Source organism: Lynx canadensis, chromosome A2 (assembly GCF_007474595.2).
Source record: "Lynx canadensis isolate LIC74 chromosome A2, mLynCan4.pri.v2, whole genome shotgun sequence".
NCBI lineage: Eukaryota > Metazoa > Chordata > Mammalia > Carnivora > Felidae > Lynx > Lynx canadensis.
Window position 1 is genome coordinate 153,417,184 of NC_044304.2, and position 25,578 is coordinate 153,442,761.

General features: G+C 40.2%; 1 protein-coding gene across 1 annotated transcript in view; it reads right to left on the reverse strand.

Annotated features, from left to right (window-relative positions):
• Nucleotides 1-25,578, reverse strand: part of KIAA1549 (KIAA1549 ortholog) — a 93,784-nt gene that overhangs the window by 7,198 nt on the left and 61,008 nt on the right. Inside the window, exons 16-18 of the mRNA XM_030297111.1 lie at nucleotides 19,295-19,341; nucleotides 12,846-13,003; nucleotides 964-1,109 (exon numbers count right to left, since the gene is read on the reverse strand). Of these exons, the coding sequence (XP_030152971.1) occupies nucleotides 964-1,109; nucleotides 12,846-13,003; nucleotides 19,295-19,341 (351 nt within the window). The remainder of the gene's footprint in view (nucleotides 1-963; nucleotides 1,110-12,845; nucleotides 13,004-19,294; nucleotides 19,342-25,578) is intronic.

Here is a 25,578-nt window from a genome sequence, read left to right on the forward strand (position 1 = left end):
AATTTAGTGTATCTGCTGGAAAGACACATAAATGCATGTAAAAGTCTTGAGAAAAATGAAGGAAATCATTTGTGGAAATTACCTGTGCCCGTATTGACTCCATTCCTACAAAGGAGCAGTCAACGCAAGGAGAAGCCTCTAAAAGAAACCCTATGCCTTGGAATGCTCCAACCTGTGAGATGACGGCAGAAGCATCTCGTGGGGGTCATAATGGATATGACGTTGATTAGCCCACGACAAAGCACAAATGGTGAGCAAGTAGGCATGTGAGATCATACACGTGTATACAACAGTAACACCAAAGATCAAGTCCAGATTTTAGTCACCTACAGGTTCGCATTCACTACTTGAAAGTTAAAATCAGTGAGACAGAAAGCAGAATTGTGGTTGCCTGTAGCTGGGGGAGAGGCAAAGGGCACTTAGTGTCTAATGAGCACACACTTCCCATTTTACAAGATGAAAAATGCCAAGGAGATGGATGGGGGTGATGGTTGTGCAACATCATGAATGTATTTGAAACCACTGAACTGGGAACTGGGAAGGGTTAAGATGGTAAATTTTGTATTATGTGTGTTTTACCACAATATAAAAAAATTGGAAAAATTTTCAAAGTAGCTGTTACTTATAGGTCTCTGTCGTTACATTAAAATTTAATGTAACGAACATCACTTTTATTACTTTTTCTGCAAGGTTATTTTCAAAAATTCACTACTTTAAGTCTAAAATCTGCCTCAAGAAAGATGATACATTTTTGAAAAGTTCAATGCCAGTACTCTCCCCCTCTCGGTGGGTGGGAATTTATGATCTAAAAACTGCAGGCAAAAATACACTTATGGAGAAAAAAGTGAGGGAGTTAGTTACAACTTTTATGTATGTAGGTTTTAAAGAGCGATCCTCAAAGCAGAGGCAGAAGCAGCTAAATTAAGTGATTATTCCGTGATGACCCACACACAAGATACTCACAGCCTCTCTTCGGCCCGCTTCATCCTCCCCGTAGGAAGGCCAGCCTGGTCCCCCATACTGGCCGCCTCTGCTCGGTGGGATTTCCACTGGCTGGGCTCCAATTCTGCTTGCAATCCCCACCTGTGTCAGGTGCTGAATCTGGGAGCCTGAAGGAACAGAGCGGGCACTTGGGTCAACACTTGTTGAGAAGCGAAGTCGCCTGGCAAGACGCTTGGGTTTTGACTACAGATCTTCCTTACGGACAAGGGATACAAGCGTTGTTCAAACACGGCCCCAATTCCATCTCCAGAGGATGATACTTCCTAGGAAAAACGGACTGTGAATTTCTTGGTTCCTCTTACTTCCGTTTAATACGGTGCCTAACGGTGATGTTCTTATGTTTCTATATAGACATCAGAGGACGGGGAATAAAGGCTATAGCAGAGGGCCTTTCCACTCATTTCCAAGAGGTTATAAAGAAGGATGATCTTATTGATTCCAAAGAAAGAAGGGAAAGGTTTTGGAGAAAGCTGAAACCTGGCTCCTGTGTGCTCGTGTTTCTGAGACTCACGAGGAGAGAAAATACAGTATGTATTTGTTCTTAAAAGGCAGGGTGTGTATTTCTTTGATTTCAGAATGTTTACATACATTTATGTTCACTATACTTACACTGTTTCCACAACTTAGGCATGTCATAATTAAAATTTTAAAGCCACCCACCCAGCCTCTTCAGGGAGCTGTGCTGATGGCAAAGCCAGGAGTCTCTCTACAGCTCATTCTCTACACGTAGACATGCTGTGGCCTCGGGGAGCTATGAAGGCCAGGCTGTAAATGACATATTTTCCTACTCCATCAACTTATGGCATATGGATATATCCCTACTCCATAGATTAAGGGAGACAAAAAAGTGACCTTTAAGCTCTGGGAAATCAAATACTTGTTCCCAAATGCTCCCAGGATCATCAAATCTGTCTATGCTGTGCAGACTGGCCCTACGAGGTTCAGAGATTTCAGAGGTAGGGAAGGCGGCCCTCTCCTTCTTCCAGCCTTCTCCTACTCTAGCTGTCAAAGTAACAGCCTCCATGAACCAAATACATGTTTTTAAACAAAGGAATGCCACAGTTTCATTTGGATCTGTAATAACTAAATGCTAAAGGTCAGAAAAAAAAACCTGCTAGGCTCCTGTCAGCAATGTACGCAGAAGAGCTCTTGCCAATTACTGAAGTTTCATAATATTGATTAAAATTATCAGGACCAGGGCACCTGGTAGGTTCAGTCAGTTAAGTATCCCACTTCAGCTCAGGTCATGATCTTGCAGTTTGTGAGTTCGAGCCCCACGCTGCACTGCCAGTGCAGAGCCTCCTTGGGATTCTGTCTCTCTGCCTCTCTCTCTGCCCCTTCCCCGCTTGCACGGCCTCTCTCAAAATAAATAAACAAACTTAAAAAAATAAAATTATTAGGACCATCAGTACAGTTTGCTCAACAGATACTGGTTGAGCAAATCCTGCAAAGAACAAAAATGTAGCACACTGTTCCCCAGCATTTACCAAGGTGCACACAAGTGCACAGACAGAAAAGCATACCTTTGTGTTAAAAGTGCAATGGTAGTCGAAATCATAATTCAGACACAATTCTGTATCTTGCTTTGTTTACTTAACAATACGGCACAGGCTTTCCCCATGATTCAAGTGGGGCATCACGCCCAGGAAGCCTGGGTTTGCATTCCAGCCCCGGCAGTGACAGCCCTGTGACCTTGGGCAGACGGCTACCACTCCCACTGAGCCCTGATGCCTCATTTCTCACATGGGGAAAAAACACCCACTTCATGATGTTATTTTCAGAATTGAAAGAGATAAAATAGGTCAAGTACCATAAACATAAGAGGCAATTGGGAAATCTTAAATCCTCTTTTTCTGATTCCTTTTGAGCTCTTCATTTTAAATAGCTACACACTTGGGGACTTCCAGAGAAGGTGGCGAAATAGAAGGATCTGAGGCTCACCTCGTCCCACACTGACACCGAGATAACACCCACACCAGTGTAAATAACCCAGAAAACGACCTGAAGTCTGGCAGAACAGACTCTCCACAACTAAACATAGTGAAGAGGCCATATCCAAAAGGGTAGGGAGGGCAGAGGCATGGTCAGGAACCAAACGGACCCTCCAGATTGTCCTCAGGAGGGAGGGTCACTTCAAGTACAGAAAAGGGTGAGAAGCAGACCCCACACCAGGCACCCCAGGCACAGGGGACTCAAACTGGGAAGACAAACCCCCTGATCATTTGGCTTTGAAAAACCAGAGGAGCTTAACTTCATGAATTCTTACAATCAGTGGGGTTGAACACCCGAAACTTTAAAAACAAGCAGACTCGACTCTGGTAGTCAGAGGGCAAGAGGAAACTGAGTCCCCACCCTTAAAGAGACAAGACAACAAACAGCTCCACTTAGATACAGCATAGAAGCAGCAGTTTGAAAAACGCCTGGGATATAGAGGTGTCACTTCCCTGCCCTGCCCCTCAGCCTATATAGGTGACACCTGCGGGAACCAGTGCAGCACAAATACTCTCCACCGAGCTCGCTAACTGTGCACTGCACCCCTGCACTCTTCTGTGGACCTACCCCCTCCCACCCACCCTTAGCACCTCTCCAAAGTGGCTCCAGGTTCCTCCCAGGGCAGAACTGAGAAACCTTGCTAATACCAGGCACCCTATTCCCGCATTCTCCTGCAGACACACCCCCTCCAAAATGCCCTTGGCAGGAGTCCATCCAAAGAGGCGCCCTAAGTGTGGCAGTGTGCCAGGAACCCTGAAAGGTTCCACCCTGCTTTTTTTTAAATTTCTTTTAAATCCTATTTTCAACATGCTGTGCCACATATGTCTAGTTTTTCTTTCTTAGTGGTTCATGTTGTGGTAAAGCTTTCTTTGCCTCTGCAGATGTATTGATCTCTCTTAATATGTTACACCATCTTTGTTGTAAAAATACACGTCAGAAGGCATAGTCCTTAATATTTCTAATTTTATTTTAATAAAGGGAATTGGTTTCCTGGCATGTAGCTAGCCAGGTCTTCTTAAAAAACAAACAAACAAAAAAAAAAACAAACAAAAAACTCAACAGGATAAAAAATGAGAATAGATTAAGGGAACTCAGCAATACAATCAAGTACAACAAGATTTGCACTAGAAGGATCCCAGAATGAGAGAGAGAAAATGGGCCAGAAATTTATTTGAAGAAATAATAGCTGAAAACCTCCCAAATCTGAGGAAGGAAATAAAAATCCAGATCCTGGAGGCACGGAGAGCCCTCCACAAAATCAACCCAAGGAGGTCCACAACAAAACACATAGTAATTAAAATGGCACAAAGTAGTGATAAAAAGAGAGTTTTAAAAACAGCAAGAGAAAAGAAAACAGTTACATACAAGGGAAACCCCATAAGGCTATCAGTGGACTTTTCAACAGAAACTTTGCAGGCCAGAAGAGAGTGGCATGATATATTCAAAATGCTGAAAGGAAAAACAAAAACAAAAACAAAAACAAAAACAAAACCTGCAACCGAGAAACACTCTATCTAGCAAGGTTATCATTCAGAATAGAAGGAGAGACAAAGAGTTTCCCAGACAAACAAAAGTTAAAGAAATTCACCACCGCTAAACTAGCTCTACAAGAAATGTTAAAGGGGATCTTTGAGTGGAAACAAGAGAACATAAGCACAAATAAGAAACATAGGAAGCACAAAAGCTCTACAATTAAGCGTAACCATAAAAATCAGTCAAGGGATTTACAAAATAAAAGGATGGAAAATATGACACCATATACCTAAAACACGGGATGGAGAGGAGTAAAAATTTAGTGCTTTCAACTAAATGGGTTCAACTTCAAGTGACGATCAACTTAATATAGACTGCAATATGCATAAGATATTCTATATAAACCTAATGGTAGCCACAAGGAAAAACCAGTAATAAATATGAAAAAAAATAAAGAGAAAGGAATTCAAGCATATCACTAAATTAAACCAGCAAACCATGAGATAAGAGAGTAAGAAGACGAAAACAGAAAAGAACTACAAAAATACTGTAAAACAAGTGACAAAATGACAGTAAGTACAAAGCTATCAATAATTATTTTGAACGTAAATGGACTAAATACACCAATCAAAAGATGCAGGGTGATAGAATGCAGAAAAAAGCAAGACCCATCTATAAGGTGCCTACAAGAGACTCATTTCAGACCTAAAGACACATGCAGACTGAAAGTGAAGACATGAAAAAATATTTATCATGCAAATGGAAGTGAAAAGAAAGCTGGGGTAGCAATACTTATATCAGACAAAATAGACTTTAAAACAAAGACTGTAACAAGAGACAACGAAGGACACTACATAGTCATAAAGAGAACAATCCAACAAGAAGATATAACAATTACAAATATTTATGCACCCAACATAGAAGCACCCAAATACAGGAAGCAGCTACTAACAAACATATAGGCAGTATCAATAGTAATACAATAACAGTAGGGAATTTAAACATACCACTTACATTGTTGGATAGATCATCCAAAGAGAAAATCAACAAGGACACAGTGGCTTTGAATAACACATTAGACCACTTGGATTTAACATATATCAGAACATTCTATCCCAAAACAGAATACACATGTTTTTCAAGTGCACAAGGAACATTTTCCAGACTAGATCACAGGTTAGGCCACAAAACAAGTCTCAACAAACTCAGAAAGAATGAAGCCATACCATGCATCTTTTCTGACCACAATACCATGAAACTAGAAATCAACCACAAGAAAAAAATATGGAAAGACCACAAATACACGAAGGTTAAATTCTTTTGAAGTGCACAAAGAACATTCTCCAGAATAGATCACAGGTTAGGCCACAAAACCAACAAGTCTCAACAAATTCAAAAAGACAAGTCATACCATGCATCTTTTCTGACCACAATACCATGAAACAAGAAATCAACCACAAGAAAAAATATGGAAAGACCACAAATACATCGAGGTTAAATTACATGTTGCTAAACAATGAATGGGTCAACCAAGAAATCAAAGAGGAAATCAAAAAACACAGGGAGACAAATGAAAAAAAGAAAAAAAACCACAGTGGCCTAATATCTTTGGGATGCAGCAAAAGCTGATCTAAGAGAGAAGCCTACTGCAATATAGGCCTACCTCAAGAAGCAAAAAAATCTCAAATAAATACCCTAAGCTTACACTTAAAGGAGCCAGAAAAAGAACAAACAGAACCCAAAACCAATGAAAGGAAGATAATAATAAATATTAGAGCAAAAATAAATGAAATAGAAACTAAGCAGATAATAGAACAGATCAATGAAAAACAGGAGCTGGTTCTTTCAAAACGCAAACAAAATTGATAAGCCTTTAAACCAGATTCATCAAAAAGAAAAAAAAAGACTCAAATAAACAAAATCAGACACAAAAGAGGAGAAATAACACCAACACCACAGAAATACAAAGGATTCTAAGAGATTACGAAAAATTATATGCCAACAAATTGGATAACCTAGGAGAAATGGATAAATTCTTAGAAACAAATAACCTCCCAAAACTGAATCAGGAAGAAATAGAAAATTTGAGCACACTGATTACCAGTAATAAAATCAAGTCAGTAATCAAAAAGCTCCCAACAAACAAAAGTCTATGAAAAAATGGCTTCACAGATTAATTCTACCAAAAGTTTAAAGAATACTTATTCTTCTCAAAGTATTCCAAAAAACAGGAAGGAAAGCTTCCAAACTCATTCTGTGAGGTTAGCATTACCCTGATAAAGACAACACAAAAAGAGAAAACTACAGGCCAATATCTCAGATGAACATAAATACAAAATCCTCAACAAAATATTAGCAAACCAAATCCAACAACACATTAAAAAACTCATTTGCCACAATCAAGTGGGATTTATTCCTGGGATGCAAGGGTAATTCAATATTCCCAAATCAATCAACGTGATATATCACATCAACAAGAGAAAGGATAAGAACAATATGATCATTTCAACAGATGCAGAAAAAGCATGTGACAAAGTAAAACATCCATTCATGCTAAGAACCCTCAATAAACTAGGTCTAGAAGGAAAATACCTCAACATAATAAAGGCCATATATGAAAACCCACAGCTAACATCACACTCAATGGTGGAAAACTGAGAAATTTTCCTCTAAGATCAGGAAGAACAAGACAAGAACGTTGACTTTCACCACTTTTTTTTTTTTAGTTTATTTATTTATTTTGAGAGACAGGGAGAGGGAATGGAGGCGGGGCACAGATAGAGAGAGGGAAAGAGAGAAAGAATGCCAAGCAGACTCCCTGCTGTCACTGCAGAGCCCAACAGGGGGCTTGAACCCACAAACCGGAGAGATCATGACCTGAGCTGAAATCAAGAGTCGGGTGCTCAACCAACTGAGACACCCAGGCTCCCCTCTCATCACTTTTATTCAACATTGTACTGGAATTCCTAGCTACAGCAATCAGACAACAAAAAGAAATAAAAGGCATCCAAATCAGTTAGAAAGAAGTAAAACTTTGACTATCTGCAGATACCTACTAAACATAGAAAACTCTAAAGGCTCCACCAAAAAACTACTGTAACTGATAAATGAATTCAGTAAGGTCACAGGATACAAAATCAATACACAAAAATCTAGTGCACTTCCATACACTAATAATGAAGTAACAGAAAGAGAAGTTTGAAAAAAATCCCATTTACTACTGCACCGAAATAAATGAATAAGACACCTAGGAATAAACTTAACTACAGTGGTGAATGATTTACATTCTGAAAACCATAAACATTGATGGAAGAAACTGATGACACAAACAAATGGAAAGATATTCCATGCTGCTGGATTAGGAGAATACTGTTAAAATGTCCATACTATCAACAGCAATATAGGGGTGCCTGGGAGGCTCAGATGGTTAAGTGTCCAACTTCGGCTCAAGTCATGATCTCACAGGTCATGGATTTGAGCCCCACATCAGGCTCCTTGCTCTCAGCGCAGAGCCTGCTTGACATCCTCTGTCCCACTCTCTCTGCCCCTCCCCTGCTTGCATTCTTTCAAAACTAAACAAACATCAAAAACATTTTTCAACATAACTAGAACAAATAATCTTAAAATTGGTATGGAGCCACACAAGACCCCAAATAGCCAAAGCAATCTTGACAAAGAAAAAAAAACAACTGGAGTTATCATAATCCCAGATTTTAAGATATACTAAAAAGCTGTGGTAATAAAAACAGTATGGTACTGGTACAAAAACAGACACAGATCAATGGTACAGAACAGAGAGCCCAGAAATAAAGCCACAATTATATGGTCAATTAACCTTTAACAAAGGAAGCAAGGATATGCATGGGAAAAAGTCTCTTCAAAGAACGATGTTGGGAAAACTGGACAGCTACATGCGAAAGAATAAAACTGGACCACTTTCTCTACACAAAAATAAACTCAAAATGGATTAAAGACCTAAATGTGAGACCTAAAACCATTAACATCCTAGATGAGAGCACAGGCAGTAAGGTCTCTGACATCGGCCACAGCAACATTTTTCCAGCTATGTCTCCTGAGGCAAGGGCAAAAAAGCAAAAATAAACTATTGGGACTACGTCAAAATAAAAACCTTTTGGGGGCACCTGGGTGGCTCAGTCAGTTAAGCATCCCACTCTTGATTTTGGCTAGGTCATGATCTCACAGTTAATGAGTTTGAGCCCTATGTCAGGCTCTGCGCTGACAGTGCTGAGCCTGCTTGGAATTCTCTCTCTTTCCCTCTCTCTTTGCTCCTTCCCACCCCACCCCCATCTCTCCCTCTCTCAAAATAAATAAACTTAAAAAATAATAAAATAAAATAAAATAAAATAAAATAAAATAAAATAAAATAAAAATAAAAAGTTTTTGCACAGCAAAGGAAACAATCAGCAAAACAAAAAGGCAACCTACAGAATGGAGAAAGATATTTGCAAATGACATAACCAATAAAGGGCTAGTATCCAAAATATATAAAGAACTGACACAACTCCACACCAAAACAAACAAACAAATAATGCAGGTCAAAAATGGGCAGAAGACATGAACAGACATTTCTCCAAAGAAGACATCCAGATTGCCAACAGACATCTCATCATCAGGGAAATGCAAATCAAAACCACAAGGAAATAGCACCTTACGTCTGTCAGAATGGCTAAAATCAAAAACACAAAAAACAAGTGTTGGTGAGGATGTGGAGAAAAACACTTGTGCACTGCTGGTGGGAACGTAAACTAGTGCAGCCACTGTGGAAGACGGTACGGAGATTCCTCAAAAAATTAAAAACAGAATTACCGTGTGATCTAAAAATACAAATACACTACTGAATATTTACCCAAAGAACATGAAAACACTATTTTGAAAACATATATGCACCCCTATGTTTATAGCAGCATTACTTACAACAGCCAAATTGTGAAAACAACCCAAGTGTCCATCAATAGACGAATGGGTAAAGAAGAGGTGGCGTATATGTACAATGGAATATTACTCAGCCGTAAAAAGAATGAAATCTTGTCACCTGCAACATGGATGGAGCTAGAGGGTACACTGCTAAGTGAAACAAGTCAGTCAGATAAAGACAAATACCATATCACTTAACTCATGTGGAATTTAAGAAGCAAAACAAACGTATAAAGAAAAAAAAAAGAGAGAAACCAAAAACACGGACTCTTAACTATAGAGAACAGATGGTTACCAGAAGGGAGAGGGTTGGGGGGAAGGGTGAGGGGGATTAAGAGGACACTTATCTTGGGGCGCCTGGGTGGCTCAGTCAGTTAACAGTCCAACTCTTGATCTTGGCACGGGTCATAATCTCACCGGTTTGCGAGTTCGAGACCCACATGGGGGACTCTGCGCTGACAGCACAGAGCCTGCTTGGGACACTCTCTCTCTCCCTCTCTGTCTGCCCCTCCCCCACTTATGAGTACATGCATGTGCATACGCTTTCAAAATAAACTTAATAAAAAAGAGTATCTGGGGCGCCTGGGTGGCTCAGTCGGTTGAGCATCCAACTTCGACTCAGGTCACAGTCACGCGGGCTGTGAGTTTGAGCCCCGCGTCAGGCTCTGTGCTGACAGTTCACAGCCTGGAGCCTGCTTCGGATTCTGTCTTCCTCTCTCTCTGCCCCTCCCCCACTCATGCTGTCTCTCTCTCTCTCTCTCTCTCTCTCTCTCTCTCTGTCAAAAATAAATAAGCATTTAAAAAAAATTTTAAAAGGGGCACCTGGGTGGCTCAGTCAGTTAAGCGGCCGACTTTGGCTCAGGTCACGATCTCGCGGTCCGTGAGTTCGAGCCCCGCGTCGGGCTCTGGGCTGACTGTTCAGAGCCTGGAGCCTGTTTCAGATTCTGTGTCTCCCTCTCTCTCTGCCCCTCCCCCGTTCATGCTCTGTCTCTCTCTGTCTCAAAAATAAATAAACGTTAAAAAAAAAAATTTTGGGGCGCCTGGGTGGCGTAGTCGGTTAAGCGTCCAACTTCAGCCAGGTCACGATCTCGCGGTCCGTGGGTTCGAGCCCCGCGTCAGGCTCTGGGCTGATGGCTCAGAGCCTGGAGCCTGTTTCCGATTCTGTGTCTCCCTCTCTCTCTGCCCCTCCCCCGTTCATGCTCTGTCTCTCTCTGTCCCAAAAATAAATAAACGTTAAAAAAAAAAAATTTTTTTTTAAAAAAAAATTTTTTTAAATAAAAAAAAAAATTAAAAATAAATTTTAAAAAAAGAGTATACTTTCCTTGATGGAGACTTGAGTAACATATGGAAATGCTGAATCACTATATTGTATGCCTGAAACTAATATAACACTGCATGCTAAGTATACTGGGATTTAAAAAAAAACTAAAATGAAATTAATTAATTAATTACTAATAAACAGCTGCACAATTTATGCACTGATCCTCTCATTACTAGGCATTTAGAGGGCTCACAATTCTCTATTACAAATAATGTGCTGATAAACACCTTTGCACTCATTTTTCCCCAATATTTGGATTTCTTTGGGGAGGAGGATCCTCGATTCTCAAAAGTAGAATTAGCAAATGCAAAGCTTAGTAAGTCGTACTGCCCAGCTGCTTTCCCAATATTTAGTGACTTTTACCACCACTGGAAATATACTAATAATTGCAGCTGATATTCACTGAAAGTTTGCAACACGTCAGGCACTATTTTGAGCACTTTGCACCTGTTATCTTCTGTAATCCACACAACAGCCACATTACCCCCACTGTACAGAAGAAGAAAGTGGATGTTAATGTTGTCCTGCTACGTTATTATGAAAACAATTTCACGACTGAAATGGTGTCTCCCCGTGGTTTTAATGTGCATTTCTTCAGTCATGTTCAAAACTGGGCATCTTTCATGTTTACTTTCCTGTGATACACACCCCACACACATATTCCTTCTGTGAATTCATCCTTCCTGTCCTTTGTCCATTTAGGCTCTGAAGTCTGCCCACTTATCAATTTCTTTGAATCGTCCTCTCACAAAAATACCTCATGGGCATACCTGCTGGATACTTCCCTGGATTCTACTTTCCTTTGCTTCTAGTAATTTTTAGACATAGACATATTCGATTATTTTAAATAGTCAAAAGGTAACTCTTCCAGTATATCTTAATATTTTCTATTACAAATTTTTATACAACTTAATCTCTTATTAGAAATTATTAGAAAATAACTTCCTCTTCAAATATTTCATATGTACCATTTCTCTATTCTTCTAGATTAAAGATGAAGCTGTCTGAATTTTGTTTGGGAGATCTAATATGCACCAATGTTCAAATAAGCAGTAATTAACAGGAGAAAGAAAACTCACTGCAAGTACAGCACCTGTAAAATATGGGAAATCCTGTGGGATATCCAGAGATATTTTTGTTGTTGACTGATAGACAATGCAACCTATAATAAATGCCTAGGAAACCATAAAGGATCACTATCCACCAATGATTACAAGTTTCGAAAAGGCTTAAACTAGTTCCTTGTTGACATTATAAAGGTATATATTGTCCAGAAAGTTAGAAAACTGTAAAAGATAAGCAAACATGTAATAGCTCCTCTTTTTAAAGCTTCAATTTCTTATTAAACCGTCAAACAGGAAGGTGAAGAAATGAAAATAAAAGTGACTTTGAGTAAAACAGTCAGATGGGTATAACGAACTTCGAAGACCTTTCAAAGCATGCTGAGCTGTACAAAAAAAACAATCTTAAACTCCACAGACGCTTGAGGAACAATGAACAACATTCACAAATATGGTATTTGTAGTATCAGCTATTCGTGAGACGCAGTTCTGTGACATGAAACAGCAATTTTTAATTCTGGGTAAACCGCCAGGGCCAACCAGCCACATGCCATGTGAGACTCAGCTCAGCCATGTTGGACTTGACTGTCACCTATGAGCAGCGTCCCTCGTCACGAGAACCAAATGAAACAAAAATCTCCCTAGGTTACTGTCCAGCAACATTTGGGGTTGTTTATCACAGGCTGGAAAAGTGCCTTTTTAGAAAACGACACTTGTTTTAAAGCCATACCAAGTGCTCAGAAACAGATCTTTCAGTTTACCATAAGAATTAAGAAACACTTTCCCTGGCAGAGATGTGCTGTGCACTCCACGTGAAAGGATGTTCTGAGACACTGACACAGGAACAAATCAGAGGACATCAGTCTTGGGATCTCCGCCACTCTCTCTTCCCCCCTCCCCTGCCTGCACCTCTACCAGGATCCCAGGGAGCACAGACTAGTGGAGGAGGTGACGGACACGGGGACGGCGGTACCCTGGGAAGTCTGAAAGGTACTCTGCCGGAATAGCCAGAAAGCAGAGGTTCTCTAGTTCAGAAACGCAAGCTAAACAGCCACATGTACCTGTGGTGCCCCCGACAGGCCGTGGCCGGGCCACCGATGGCATCTCCTCAGGGTAGATCCCTCGGGCAGCGAACGGGGCGTCAGCCGATGCCTGTGTCTGCTGGGACTCAGAAGGCACCAGCTCCGAAGACGGCAGCAAACCGGGGCCAAAACCTGGTCTGAAGGCAAAGCAAGCCCAAGCATCAGAACCGCACTGGACCCGGACTCTGGCATTTTATTAACTCCACCTTTCGTGCTACAGAAAAAGAAGACCTATCTATTGGTGTAGTATGATCTCCTCTCCCACAACACAGAAATGTTTCCTGTTTGCTCCCTGACATATCTTCAGTACTAAGTACGGTGCCTGGAATAGAGCTGATGCCGGATGACTGAAGAAGAAATGCCCTCGTTTACAGACCAAAAGCAGGTGCAGGTCAAGTTCCAGGGCCTGTGCGTCTCCAGCCTTGGATTAAAGCGCTGGCTCCCAGTCTTGGCTGCACATGAGCATCCCCTGGAGGGCTTTCAAAAACCCCGATGGCTGTGCCGCACCCCAGACTAATGAAAACAGAATCACTAGAGGTGAAACCCAGACAGAGCAGTTTTTAAAGCTCCACTGATGATCCTGCTATTCATTAAGGCTGAAAACCAGTGCTCTAAAGCGGGGGTTCTCAAACTTTTTAGTCTTGGGACCCCTTTCCACTCAAAAACTATTAAGGGACTCCTGAGAATTTGTGTTTATGTGGATAGATATTTATTGCATTCAGAATTAAAACTAAAACTTTTTTAAATAACTATTTTCAAAATTCATTTAAAAAAAAACAATATTGGGGTGCCTGGGTGGCTCATTCGGTTGAACGTCCGACTTCAGCTCAAGTCATTATCTCGTGGTGAGTTCGAGCCCCGCGTCGGGCTCTGTGCCGACAGCTCGGAGCCTGAAGCCTGCTTTGGATTCTGTGTCTCCCTCTCTCTCTCCTGCTCACGCTCTGTCTCTGTCTCAAAAATAAATAAAACATTTTTAAAAAATTTTTAAGTAACAATATTAAGCATCTCACATGTTAACATTTTCTCAAGTAGTCAATGATATTTTCTAACCCATTCCCCCCAAAAAAGTAGTTTTACTTTTTTTCAAATTTCCTTAAGAGAAGATATCTGGATTCTCATATGCCTTGTATTCAATCAGTTGCTGTAAGTTATTTTTTTTAATTTATTTATTTTGAGAGAGAAAGAGTGTGTGCACATGAGCAGGGGAGGGGTAGAGAGAGAGGGAGAAAGAGAATCCCAAGCAGGCTCTACGTGGTCAATGCAGAGCCCGATGCAGGGCTCAATCTCACGAATACTGAGATTGTGACCTGAGCCAAAATCAAGAGTTGGATGCTTAACTGACTGAGCAACACAGTCCCTGTAAGTTATTTAAAGAAGATGATCTGACTTCACATAAATACATAGTTGGATAGGAAGATTTTTTTTTTATTTTCATTTTTTTGGATAAGGAAGATCTTAATAGGCTTTTCAGATAATATTCAAATAATATTTCAGACAAATATTCTTCTTTGACATACCAGAACTCAGCAAAGTTTCCTCAAGGGTTAGTGGCAATATACAATCTGAAGAGTATCAATTAACTTTTCATACTCAGGTATATTCAAACCCACTACTAGTTTGCACTTTGGATGGACCCATGCATGACTTTGTTTTCTTTTTTTAATTTTTTCAATGTTTGTTTATTTTTTGAGAGAGAGAGACAGAGGCAGAGCATGAGCAGAGGAAGGGCAGAGAGAGGGAGACACCATCTGAAGCAGGCTCCAGGCTCTGAGCTGTCAGCACAGGGCCCAACACAGAGCTCGAACCCACGAACCATGAGATCATGACCTGAGCCGACATCCGATGTTTGACCGACTAAGCCACCCAGGCGCCCCGAGATTTTGACAGGAGTCATTTGTAAAATATCAGTGCCATGCTTTATGTAGACTTTCCAGATATTGACACATTTCATTTCAGAGTACCAAAAATCACATTCATTAGCATCACCACTGAGCTCATCAGAAAAAAATCCTTTAAGCACTAGGAAGCTGTCAAGCACCTAGTGGCAGACAAGTTTCCAAAATTCAAATTTTCACTTGAAGGCTCAATTTTATCACTGGCAACAAATCCTGCCCGCTATTTTTCTTGACGTGACAGGCTCTCTTCCTTTATTTTCAAGACAGTGGCTGCCAAACAACCCGAGTCTGAATAACAATGTCATCTGATGGTCTCCTCAAACAAAAAACATGGCAGCAGTTCAAATGAGTTCTTAACTCCCACAACGGAACAAGTGCTTCTCCTTCACAATTCCATTCTCTGCAAAGCGCTTTATGAGTCTTTCCTCCTTTGTCCTACAGACGATTAAAGACTCAAGGGTTTAGGTTTAAAAAAAAAAAAGAATAATTTTTACTACTTCATCAAGAACATACTGCATAACCAAAACACCGGCGTTCTGAAAACGTTGTGATTGCACAGTGGTGAAGAATACAATGATCACTTGGGCCGTGTGGTGCCACTGATTCATGATAAGGGTCATGCAGTTTCATCCACCGCTGCTTTTGTGCCTCAGTGTAATCATCAACAATAAAAAGATCAAATAATGTTTTAGTATTATTATGAACCACGGTTTGGACTTCATAGGCAGCCCCCCCCCCCCAAAGGGTCTCAAGGACCATCACGGGTCTGAGAATCCCACCTTGAGAACCACTCTTCTAAAGAAATTCAAGAATGAAAAAGCATGATAGTTTAATTACGGTGCTTTGCAAATGACAGTCAACCAGGAATTAACAGATCAAACTAGTTTGATGAGAACACAGACTGACTTTGCCTCTATTCTGTAGCGTTATTTCCAGAGCATATCTCATAAATTGAAACCCAAGGCTATTTATGTATTGCTCTCTTTAGATAACTGCGACTGTTTTAGATTGACCTGAGACAGAGATGTCTGGTATCTCTGACCTTACAGATCTAAAAGGCACACTTTTCCTTCAACATCTGGATGTTGGGAGTTCACATAATCTCCTCATCTCCTGACCCTCTTGACCATCCACCGAAGAACTAGCTCTTGCCCTTTCCTTATTTCTACTTTGCCCAATTATCCTCCTCCCGCCTACGTTTACATCGTTTTTATCCTAAATTGTGTGTTTGGATAGTTTCGTGTGATCCAAATCCCCCAGAACCCTTTAATGTAACTATAAAATTGGTCATCCAAACCAGAACACTTTTCAGAGTGGAAGTTACTAGTATCTATGCCAGAAAAAGAGGTGTAAACTGAACTGGGCAAACCAGATCACATGGCCCCCATCGTTAACCTCTGCCCTGGGTCACCTAATCTTCACATGCTCCCTTTATCTCTGTTGCTTGTGGACCACAAAGCAGTGCCTGGGCTGGGGAAAAATAAAACAAGCCCCTCTGAAAATGAGGACAAACAAAGAACAGAAAAAAATGAGGAAACCAGATAACATTCCTACTTCTGTGTGACTTCTGGTGATTGAAAGAATAGTACAGGTGCCTGGGTGGCTCAGATGGTTAAGCATCTGACTCTTGCTTTTGGTTCAGGTCATGATCCCATAGCTTCTGAGTTTGAGCCCTACATCAGTCTCCATGCTATCAGCACAGAAACTACTTGGAATTCTCTCTCTCTCTCTCTCTCTCTCTCTCTCTCTCTCTCTCTCTCTCTCTTTCTCTCTCCCTCCCTCCCTCCCTCCCTCCCTCCCTGACTCACGTGCACCTGGGTGTACACTCTCTCGCAAAATAAACCAAATAAAAAAGAACAGTTGATTATGATTTCTGCAATTAACTCTGGTTTTCTGCAATTCCCGCTTTGTAATAAATCATTTGTCCACTCATGTGTGAGTCTGCTTATGGATTCTCTATTCTGTTCCTTTGGTCTATTTGTCTAGCTTTACAGCAATACAACACTGTCTGAATTACCTTACAGCAATTTACAACTTTCAGATTATTCCTCATACCCTGTTCTTCTTCCTCAAAGTGTCTTGAATATTGTTGGCCCTTCACATTTCTACGGAAGTTTTAAAATCAGCTTGTCAGTTTCCACATGTTTTTTTTTTTTAAAAAACAATAAATGACTAGGATTTTAAATGGGATCACAATGAATCTGTAGATCACTTAGGGAAGACTGATATTTTTAATATACTGAGTTACCCAACCCATGAACATTTTCTTTAGAGGGCTTGACTATTTTTGGTGAGATGAATACTGAGGTATTTTATGTTCTGAATGCTATTCTATGTAGTATGTGTAAAAGTTTTTATTTTGTCTGATGCTCATAACAGAAATAAAAGAGATTTTTTTGTATACTGATCTTATATCCAGCTACTTTGTAATTTATCTATCTTGCTAAATTCTCTTAATTCTAACAATTTATGTGTTGACATTTCAGGTATTTCTACTAAAAAAAATTGTATCATTTGAGAATAATAACAGTATTATTTCTTTCCTAGAATTCCTTAATCTCTTCCTTCCCTTCCCTTCTTCCCTCCCTCTCTCTCTCTGTCTCTTTCTTTCTTTCTTTGCTTTATTACACTATCAAGAACCCCAGGACAAAGTTGAATAGAGGTAATATAATCTTTGCTGAGATAACTATAACCAGATTAGACAAGTTCAATTCTATTCTTTGTTTGCTAAGATTTTTACCATGAATGGACGTTGAATTTTATCAAATGCTATATTTAGTGGAAAAAGACTCCCCTCCTTTATTCTCAAAACAGTGAATTACATTGATTTTTTATTTAATTTTTTTATTATTATTATTTTTTACGTAGGTCCCATGCCCTGTGTGGAGCCCAATGTGGGGCCTGAATTCACAACCCTGAGATCCCCTGAGATCAAGACCTGAGGAGAGATCAAGAGTCAGATGCTCAACTGACTGAGCTACCCAGGCACCCCTAGATTGGTTGATTTTGTTTTTTAAATGTTAAATTACCCTTGCATTGTTGGAATAAATCTAATTTGGCTGTGATATGACATCCTTCCATATACAATACTGGATATCTTTGCTAATATTTAAGTTTCTGCACCTATGTTATGTTCACAAGTAAAATTGGCCCGTAATGTTTTCTTTCTTACAACGTCCTTGTCCTTGTCTCCTCCTTGATAGAGGAAGAATGAGGTTGGGGGTTGGGGGGGGGGCACCTGGGTGGCTCCATCAGTTAAGCATCTGACTTTGGCTCAGGTCATCATCTTGCAGTCCGTGAGTCTGAGCCCTGCGTCGGGCTCTGCGCTGACAGCTCAGAGCCCGGAGCCTGCTTTGGATTCTGTGTCTCCTTCTCTCTCTGCTCCTCCACCTCTCACGCTCTGTCTCTCTGTCTCAAAATTAAATAAACATTAAAAATAATAATGAAATAAAAAGAATGAGGTGGGGAATCTTTAAAAGAATTTGTAGAACACTGGCGCATTTTCTTCCTTCAGTATCTTTAGTAGAATTCACCGTTAAAGCCAAAGTTTTCTTTGTGGGCAGGATTTTAGTAATGATTTCAATTTCTTTAATAGTTATATGTCAATTCAGATATTCTCTTTCCAGGAATTTTTCCATTTTAAGTTTATTAACAAAAAGGTTCAGAAAATCTTCTTAATTCCTATAAAATCTTTTAAAAATCTGTCTTTTAAAAATCTATCAAAATCTTTTTAATTTTTGAAAGATCTGGATTAATATGTCCTTTTCCATTCCTCTTATTGATAATGTTACACAGCTTACTTGATCAAGCTCTTCAGAGAGTTATCAATTTCATCAGTTTTCAAAGAAGTAACTTTTAGCCTTGTCGATCTTCTCTATTATGGTATTTGTTTTCTATTTCATTAATTTCTACTCTTATTTTTATTATTTCCTTCCTTCTACTTCCTTTAGGTTTAATTAGACCTTTTTTTTTTTTTTTTTTTACATTGAGACGGATGCTTAGATCACTGGTATTCAGCCATTTTTCTTTTCAAATGTATTTTGATTCATTTAAGGCATCAAAGTCCCCGCAAAGCCTGGCTTTATCCCACAACTTTCACTATATCAAATTTTCAAGACTCCAAGGCCCAGGGGTCTGCCCAAAGTCTTGCTCAGGTTCTCAGTCACCTCCTCCGGGATTAGCAGGCACCCCAGGGAGAAAGTTCACCCAAAAGGCAGGGCTCCTTTCTCTGGACTCCCTGGATCTTGGCCCCATACCATTCCATTGCCCTGTTAGCTATCTGGGTTTTATTTTGTTTTATTTTAAAATCTTGTCTGGCTTTTCCAGATGCCCTGAGCAAACAATCTAGCCTGTCTTTACTGGGAGCAGAACTTAAAATTCCACCTTTTTTCTCCTCTTCAGGTTAACTCAAGAGAACACACAACCCAGAGGTTTGCATCTGCTCATATTAGCTAAAAGAAACGAGTTTACAAAATTTGTAAAAAAACAGTCAATGTGAGGAAGTCCTAATGTATTTTCTCCCAAAAACTTTACCTCGGCAATGGGCCTGATGGGGGAGTCATTCCATAGTCTTCGTATCTCTGGAAGAAAAGCAAAAGGAAATGAAGATTAACGTGCAACACTTATTAGAAAGTGACAACAGCAAACTTACAAGTTTAGGTCTGCAGGATCAACTTTCAGGAGAATTATTTTCTCATAAAAAGTTTGCACGGCATTGAGGCATTCTGCCACCAAATAATACCAGAAGTTTCAGCTTGGGGAACTGGGCTACCACGCTTTAAAACACACACACACACACACACACACACACACACACAACTATTTTCTAGACCTTTCTTTCTTTTATAAAAGAATGAGCAACAGATAGCCTTTCTGCAGCTTCTCTTCCCTACAGGCTCATTCTCTACAAATCTGTATCTTCTAAAAAGGTCGGCCTTGGGGCGCCTGGGTGGCGCAGTCGGTTAAGCGTCCGACTTCAGCCAGGTCACGATCTCGCGGTCCGTGAGTTCGAGCCCCGCGTCGGGCTCTGGGCTGATGGCTCGGAGCCTGGAGCCTGTTTCCGATTCTGTCTCCCTCTCTCTCTGCCCCTCCCCCGTTCATGCTCTGTCTCTCTCTGTCCCAAAAATAATAAATAAACGTTGAAAAAAAAAAAAAAAAAAAGGTCGGCCTTGATGGCCACACTTAGTACAAATGCCCCCATCAACGTGGGCATGATCATTCCCAGAACCAGTGGGTGTCCAATAGCAATTCAAATACACTCACAAAAGTAAAGTATGTGAATGCTGCACCATGTTGTGGAACAATGTGAAAAAAGAAAAAATACAAAGAGAACCAGAAATTAGAGAGACTCTTAAAGACGAGGTGAACACTTTCAGTTTCTGATAGTTTTCCTGTTCCAAAGAGCCCAGCCATACTCTGTCCTTGTGTTCCATCCAGGGCCCCAGAGCCTTCAATCAACTCTTCTTACTTGAGCTAATCTCCGCTGACCAAGTATTCTCTGGCTAAATCAATGTCAATATGGCATCAGATTTAAATAAACGTGTATCTGTTGCATTCCTCATGAAATCAACACACCCTGTCCCTATCATACGTTGTACTCCTCTTCCAACGGTTCTTTCAACAACTGTGAATTGTTATTTTGGAACCAGATATTTCAGCAGAACAATAACTCTGGACGGAGTCCATCCAAGTTCAGTCAGTTTGAACCAACTGGTTGTCCAGGTTCTAGTGTTCCAAGTTACTAAGTCAGCCTTGCTTCTGGACCTGTCCCCATTTTAGATCTTTTTTTTTTTTTTTTTTAAATCTGCCATTTCATGAATTATTATTTTGTGGTAAGTGCTATGAGCACTAACTCAGACCCCAGTAACAGTAACAAAGGGCTCACTACCTCTATTTTATAGATGAAATCAACTCACAAGGAATTTAAGTAATTTCCTCCTAGTAAGTCCAGGCTTAATAATAAAAGACCATGCTTTTAACCACTACACTACACTGCCCATGGTTGCCAACCAGATTTCCCTCCTTGAATTAATCTCTACTTTGTGAAGAAAAGGAGAGGCTTTGGAGTCAAACAGACTGACAAAGCTACTCGACTTCCCTGGGCCTATTTCCTGATGCCAAGAAGAATAGAATGAACCCTACACCTCATACAGTTTGATGGGATTATTACGTCCGAAACTGTGCTCAAATTACCTCACCTTTTGAACCTTTCTGTTCCCATCCCCTTGGCAGAGGGAGGGGGATTAGAACCTTGCAGAGTTCCCCAACTGATGTAAAATAGCCAGAATAGAAGGAAAAGGAGTTTCAATTCCTTCTCCAAATAATTAAAGGGAAATCTGAGACCAGATAAAGATTATTCCCAGCAGCCCTTCTGCTTCTCAGCAGAGTTTGAGTTTTTTAAACACATTCATATGCAAAATAAAACAAAACAAAAAAAGATGGGAGTTTATGTATCAGCATTTCAGGAGGTCCGGTAAGTAATAAACTAAAAGACAAACAGTAAAAAAATAGCTGTCCACTCTTCACATGTTTTGCTATTGTGGCGCCAGGCATTTCAACTCTATCATAACCAGAAAAAGAAAGTGCTTTGTCCAGAGGCTGCATGCCCCGATGAAAGGTTTACAAAAAAAAAAATCACAGGGGCCCGTGAGTGGCTCAGTTGGTTAAGAGTCCAACTTCAGCTCAGGTCACGATCTCACAGTTTGTGGGTTCAAGTCCCGCATCGGGCTCTGTGCTGACAGCTCAGAGCCTGGAGCCTGCTTCGGATTCTGTGTCTCCCTCTCTCTCTGCCCCTCCCGTGCTCGTGCTCTGTCTCTCTCTCTCTCAAAAATAAACAAACATTAACTTTTTTTTTTAAATCACAGACATAATGACAGGTGTTTAAGTGGGTCACACCTGTATAAATCTTTGGGGGATGAAATAGAATTTTATGGTTTCAACAAGCGACATCAAATAAAACTCCCATTTTAATGCATCCCTTCTTTCTATTCAGTATGAAACAGGCCAATAGAGCAAGAAGGCACATTAAATGGTTGGTGGAATCTGGGATGAGTCGTAAAATGTCCTGGTTCAGGCGTCCACACTCGGTCCTTGGAAGACTGTTCCAGGGAGGTGAACTTTACTCAGGAAAGCAGAAATACACCTGTCAGGTGGCCTCTGCACCAATGCGTAACTAATACCCTTACACCAGCAACACAGAAAGAGTAAAAATGTCATCAGATGGTAAACAAAGGCCCATCCCTGTGGTCACTGAAGACACTTTGAAATCCACATTCTTATAGTTTTTACTGCAGTCAGAAGGAAATAAGGGGTAATCAGGTTCCTCCTGGGAACAAACAGTAATTTATGACCAATTTATAAACTTGATAAAATTATATTAGATATGCAAAGACACAGCTGTGATTCTGGTTTTCCACTATATCAAACTGCTATCATCATCAAAATACATAAGGGTAACATCAAAGGTCCATGATGAGAAAACCAGTCAGTAACAGTGTTTGCGAAAATCTTGCTATGGAGGTGAGATCTTGATTAAGACGGTGGATTAAGGCACTATCACAGAATTGTTCATCTCCAACACCTATCAACAACGAACAAATAATAAAAGTAATAACCCAAATCAGTAAAAAAATTATTGCTAAAATTCATCAGCAGAAACCAAACAAGCAAAGAAAGGAACAGATTCATGCTATAAATGGAGGGAAGTAGTGGCCAGGAGAGAAAAAGGACTATGGCTGAATAATGACTAATATAGTAAGAATAGCAATTCTTTTCTTTTTTCTTTTTGAGAGAGAGAGAGAGAGAGAGAGAGCGCGCCAGAGTGCAAGTGGGGAAAGCGCAGAGAGAGAGAGAGGGAGAGAGCATCTCAAACAGGTTCCACACCCAGGACAGAGCCCGAAGTGGGGCTCAGTCTCACAACTGTGAGATCATGACCTGAGCTGAAATAAAGAATCCAGTGCTTAACTGACTGAGCCACCCAGGCATCCCTCAATTCTTTTTTTTAAGTTCAAAGATGAGATGATACAACAACAGAATGAATGGAAATGAGGAACCAAAGAACTGAAGTAATTTGGTACCAAATTATGTGTGGAAATGATTTGAGGACAAAAACAAAGCCATTATGACTCTAAGAAATCAACTATCAGGGGAAATAACAGATATGGCTTAAAATCAAATCGATGCCACACAGAAAAGGCCCATGATAATTATAATGAAGGCAGAGAAACCAGGACAAAGTAGCTCAGGCAATTAGAGATAAAAGGATAGGTACAAAAAACAAAGATGAGCCAACACAAAGATAATTGGTATCTTTGACTTCAATAATTAGAGTAAGAAAATTATTTTTCAGATACAAAAGAAAGTTTCCCTGAAGTGAATGAAAGAACTGAATCTGAAGATAAAACGGCCACTGGTTATTTGGGGAGGGGGGGAGGGGGAATGATTCAGAAAAACTGGCTGGGTGCCCAGAATTATTTACGCTTCCTGGCACGTAGGGTACATCCATCTGTTATCAGGAAAGGGGAAATTAAGACGGCCATGGATTTCTTCGCAGAACAATTCAAAAAGCATTAGGAGGAGAGAGAAGTAACAGATAGATGGCAGCAGTGAACAAGGTCATGTCAGAAAGTGAGATGAGAACTTCTCCTTTGGAAAACTCCAGACTAAGTCAAGCAGCTCCCACAGGTTTCCCTCTCCGGCCAGGTCCTCCTGTCCTCCGTAGGAGGCATCTCCTATGTCAGCCTCCCAGCTCCCCAGCCTGCTCAACACCAGTATATGGCATTTTACATATCAGCCACCACCCTGACATCCTCCATTCAAGACCAGGGGCAGAGGGACTATTAGGAAGCTCTTGCAATGACGGTAAGAGACGATGGTGGCTCCAATCAAGGTAAGGCAGAGGACTCGAGAGGAACAATCTATAACAATGCAACATGTTTAACGGACCCCAACTCCCTGTCCGCGCCCTTCGGTGTCTTGCCCTTAATGTCTCCCTGCTGGGGCATCTGGGTGGCTCAGTTGATTAAGCATCCAACTTCAGCTCAGGTCACGATCTCCTAGTTTGTGGGTTCGAGTCCTGTGTCGAGCCCTGTGCTGACAGCCTGGAGCCTGCTTTGAATTCTGTCTCCCTCTCTGTCCCTCCCTTGCTCATGCTCTGTTTCTGTCTCTCAGAAATAAATAAATGTTAAAAAAAAAAAATGTTTCCCTGCTTCTGGTCTTGCCCTCTAACAAACCATTCTCCAGTCTAAAATGAGAGCAATCTGTCAAACAGGCACACCAAATCATGTCTTTAGCCTGCTCAAAACTCTTCAGTGCCCACCACTACCCTCAGGATAAGGTCTAGGCTCTATCCCATCAGCTTCTTGCTTTCTCTCTTCTGCCTCATGTCTCACCACTCTTACTTCTAGCTATTAGTCACCCAAAACTGATTTCATTGTTAAGAACATTTGGGGACAAAAATATAAACAGGTTTATTTCATTATAATTGACATACAATGAACTGCACATATTTACGTATATGAATTGATCAATTCTGCCATCTGTTTGTACCTGCAAACCATGCCCAACAAGATAATGAACATATCCATCACCACCCAAGTTTCCTGGTGACCCTCTGTAATCCCTCTGTCCCACACCCTTTCCTAAACCCAGCCCCTCCTTAGGCAACCACTGACCTGCTGTCGCGACAGTTTGTATTTTCTAGAATTATATATAAACAGAATTATACAATATGCACTTTCTTGTTGTCAAGAGGGTGGCTTCTTTCCCTACCATTTTGTCATACATATAAATAACTCAATCCTTTTTATTAACGAGTAGTATTCCACTACATAAATACGGTACAATTTGTTTATCTCTTCACCTGTTGATGTGCATTTGAGTTGATTCCAGTTTGAGTCTATGACAAATAAAGTTGTCACAACGTACAAGTCTTTGCCTGGACATATGCTTTCATTTCTCTTCAGTAAATATTTCAGAATACAATGCCTGGGTCATAAGTTAGGTATAGGTTTAATTTTTTAAGAGACTGCCAAACTGTTTCTCAAAGTGGTTTTTCTTGGTTTACATTCCTAACAATAGTTTATAAGAGCTCCACTTGTTCATATTCTAACAAGTGTATAGGGGCGTCTCATTATGATTTACTGCATTTCACTAATGACTAATGAAACTGAACATCTCTCCATCTGCTGATTCTTTGTATTTGTCTGCTTATTTTCTGTATTTCTTTTTTGGTGACATCTGTGTTCAAAAACATTCCCATTTCTTACGGGATCATTTGATAATATGAATCTCGTTCAATTTATTGAGATTAGACTTAGGGCCCAGGATACAGTCTATAATCTTGGTAAATGGTCCATGTACTCTTCTTAAATTTCAATTCCAGTGTAGTTAACATACAGTGTTGTATTAATTTCAGGTCTGCAATAAAGTGGTTCGAAAACTCTATAAATTACTCGGTACTCATAATGATAAGTGCACTTTTAAGTCTCCATCACCCATGTACTCTTGAAAATGTATACTCAACAAACTGAGGGTTGATGGGGGGTGGGAGGGAGGGGAGGGTGGGTGATGGGTATTGAGGAGGGCACCTTTTGGGATGAGCACTGGGTGTTGTATGGAAACCAATTTGTCAATAAATTTCATAAAAAAAAAATAAAGTGATAATTCTCAAAAAAAAAAAAAAAGAAAATGTATACTCTTTTTGTTCTTCTTGGGTAGAGCATTTTATAAACGTCAATTAGTTCAAGCTAATTGTAAGTAAGTATTACTTAAGTAAGTATTGATAGTAAATTTTAATTTGAGAATTGTTCAAGTCTTCT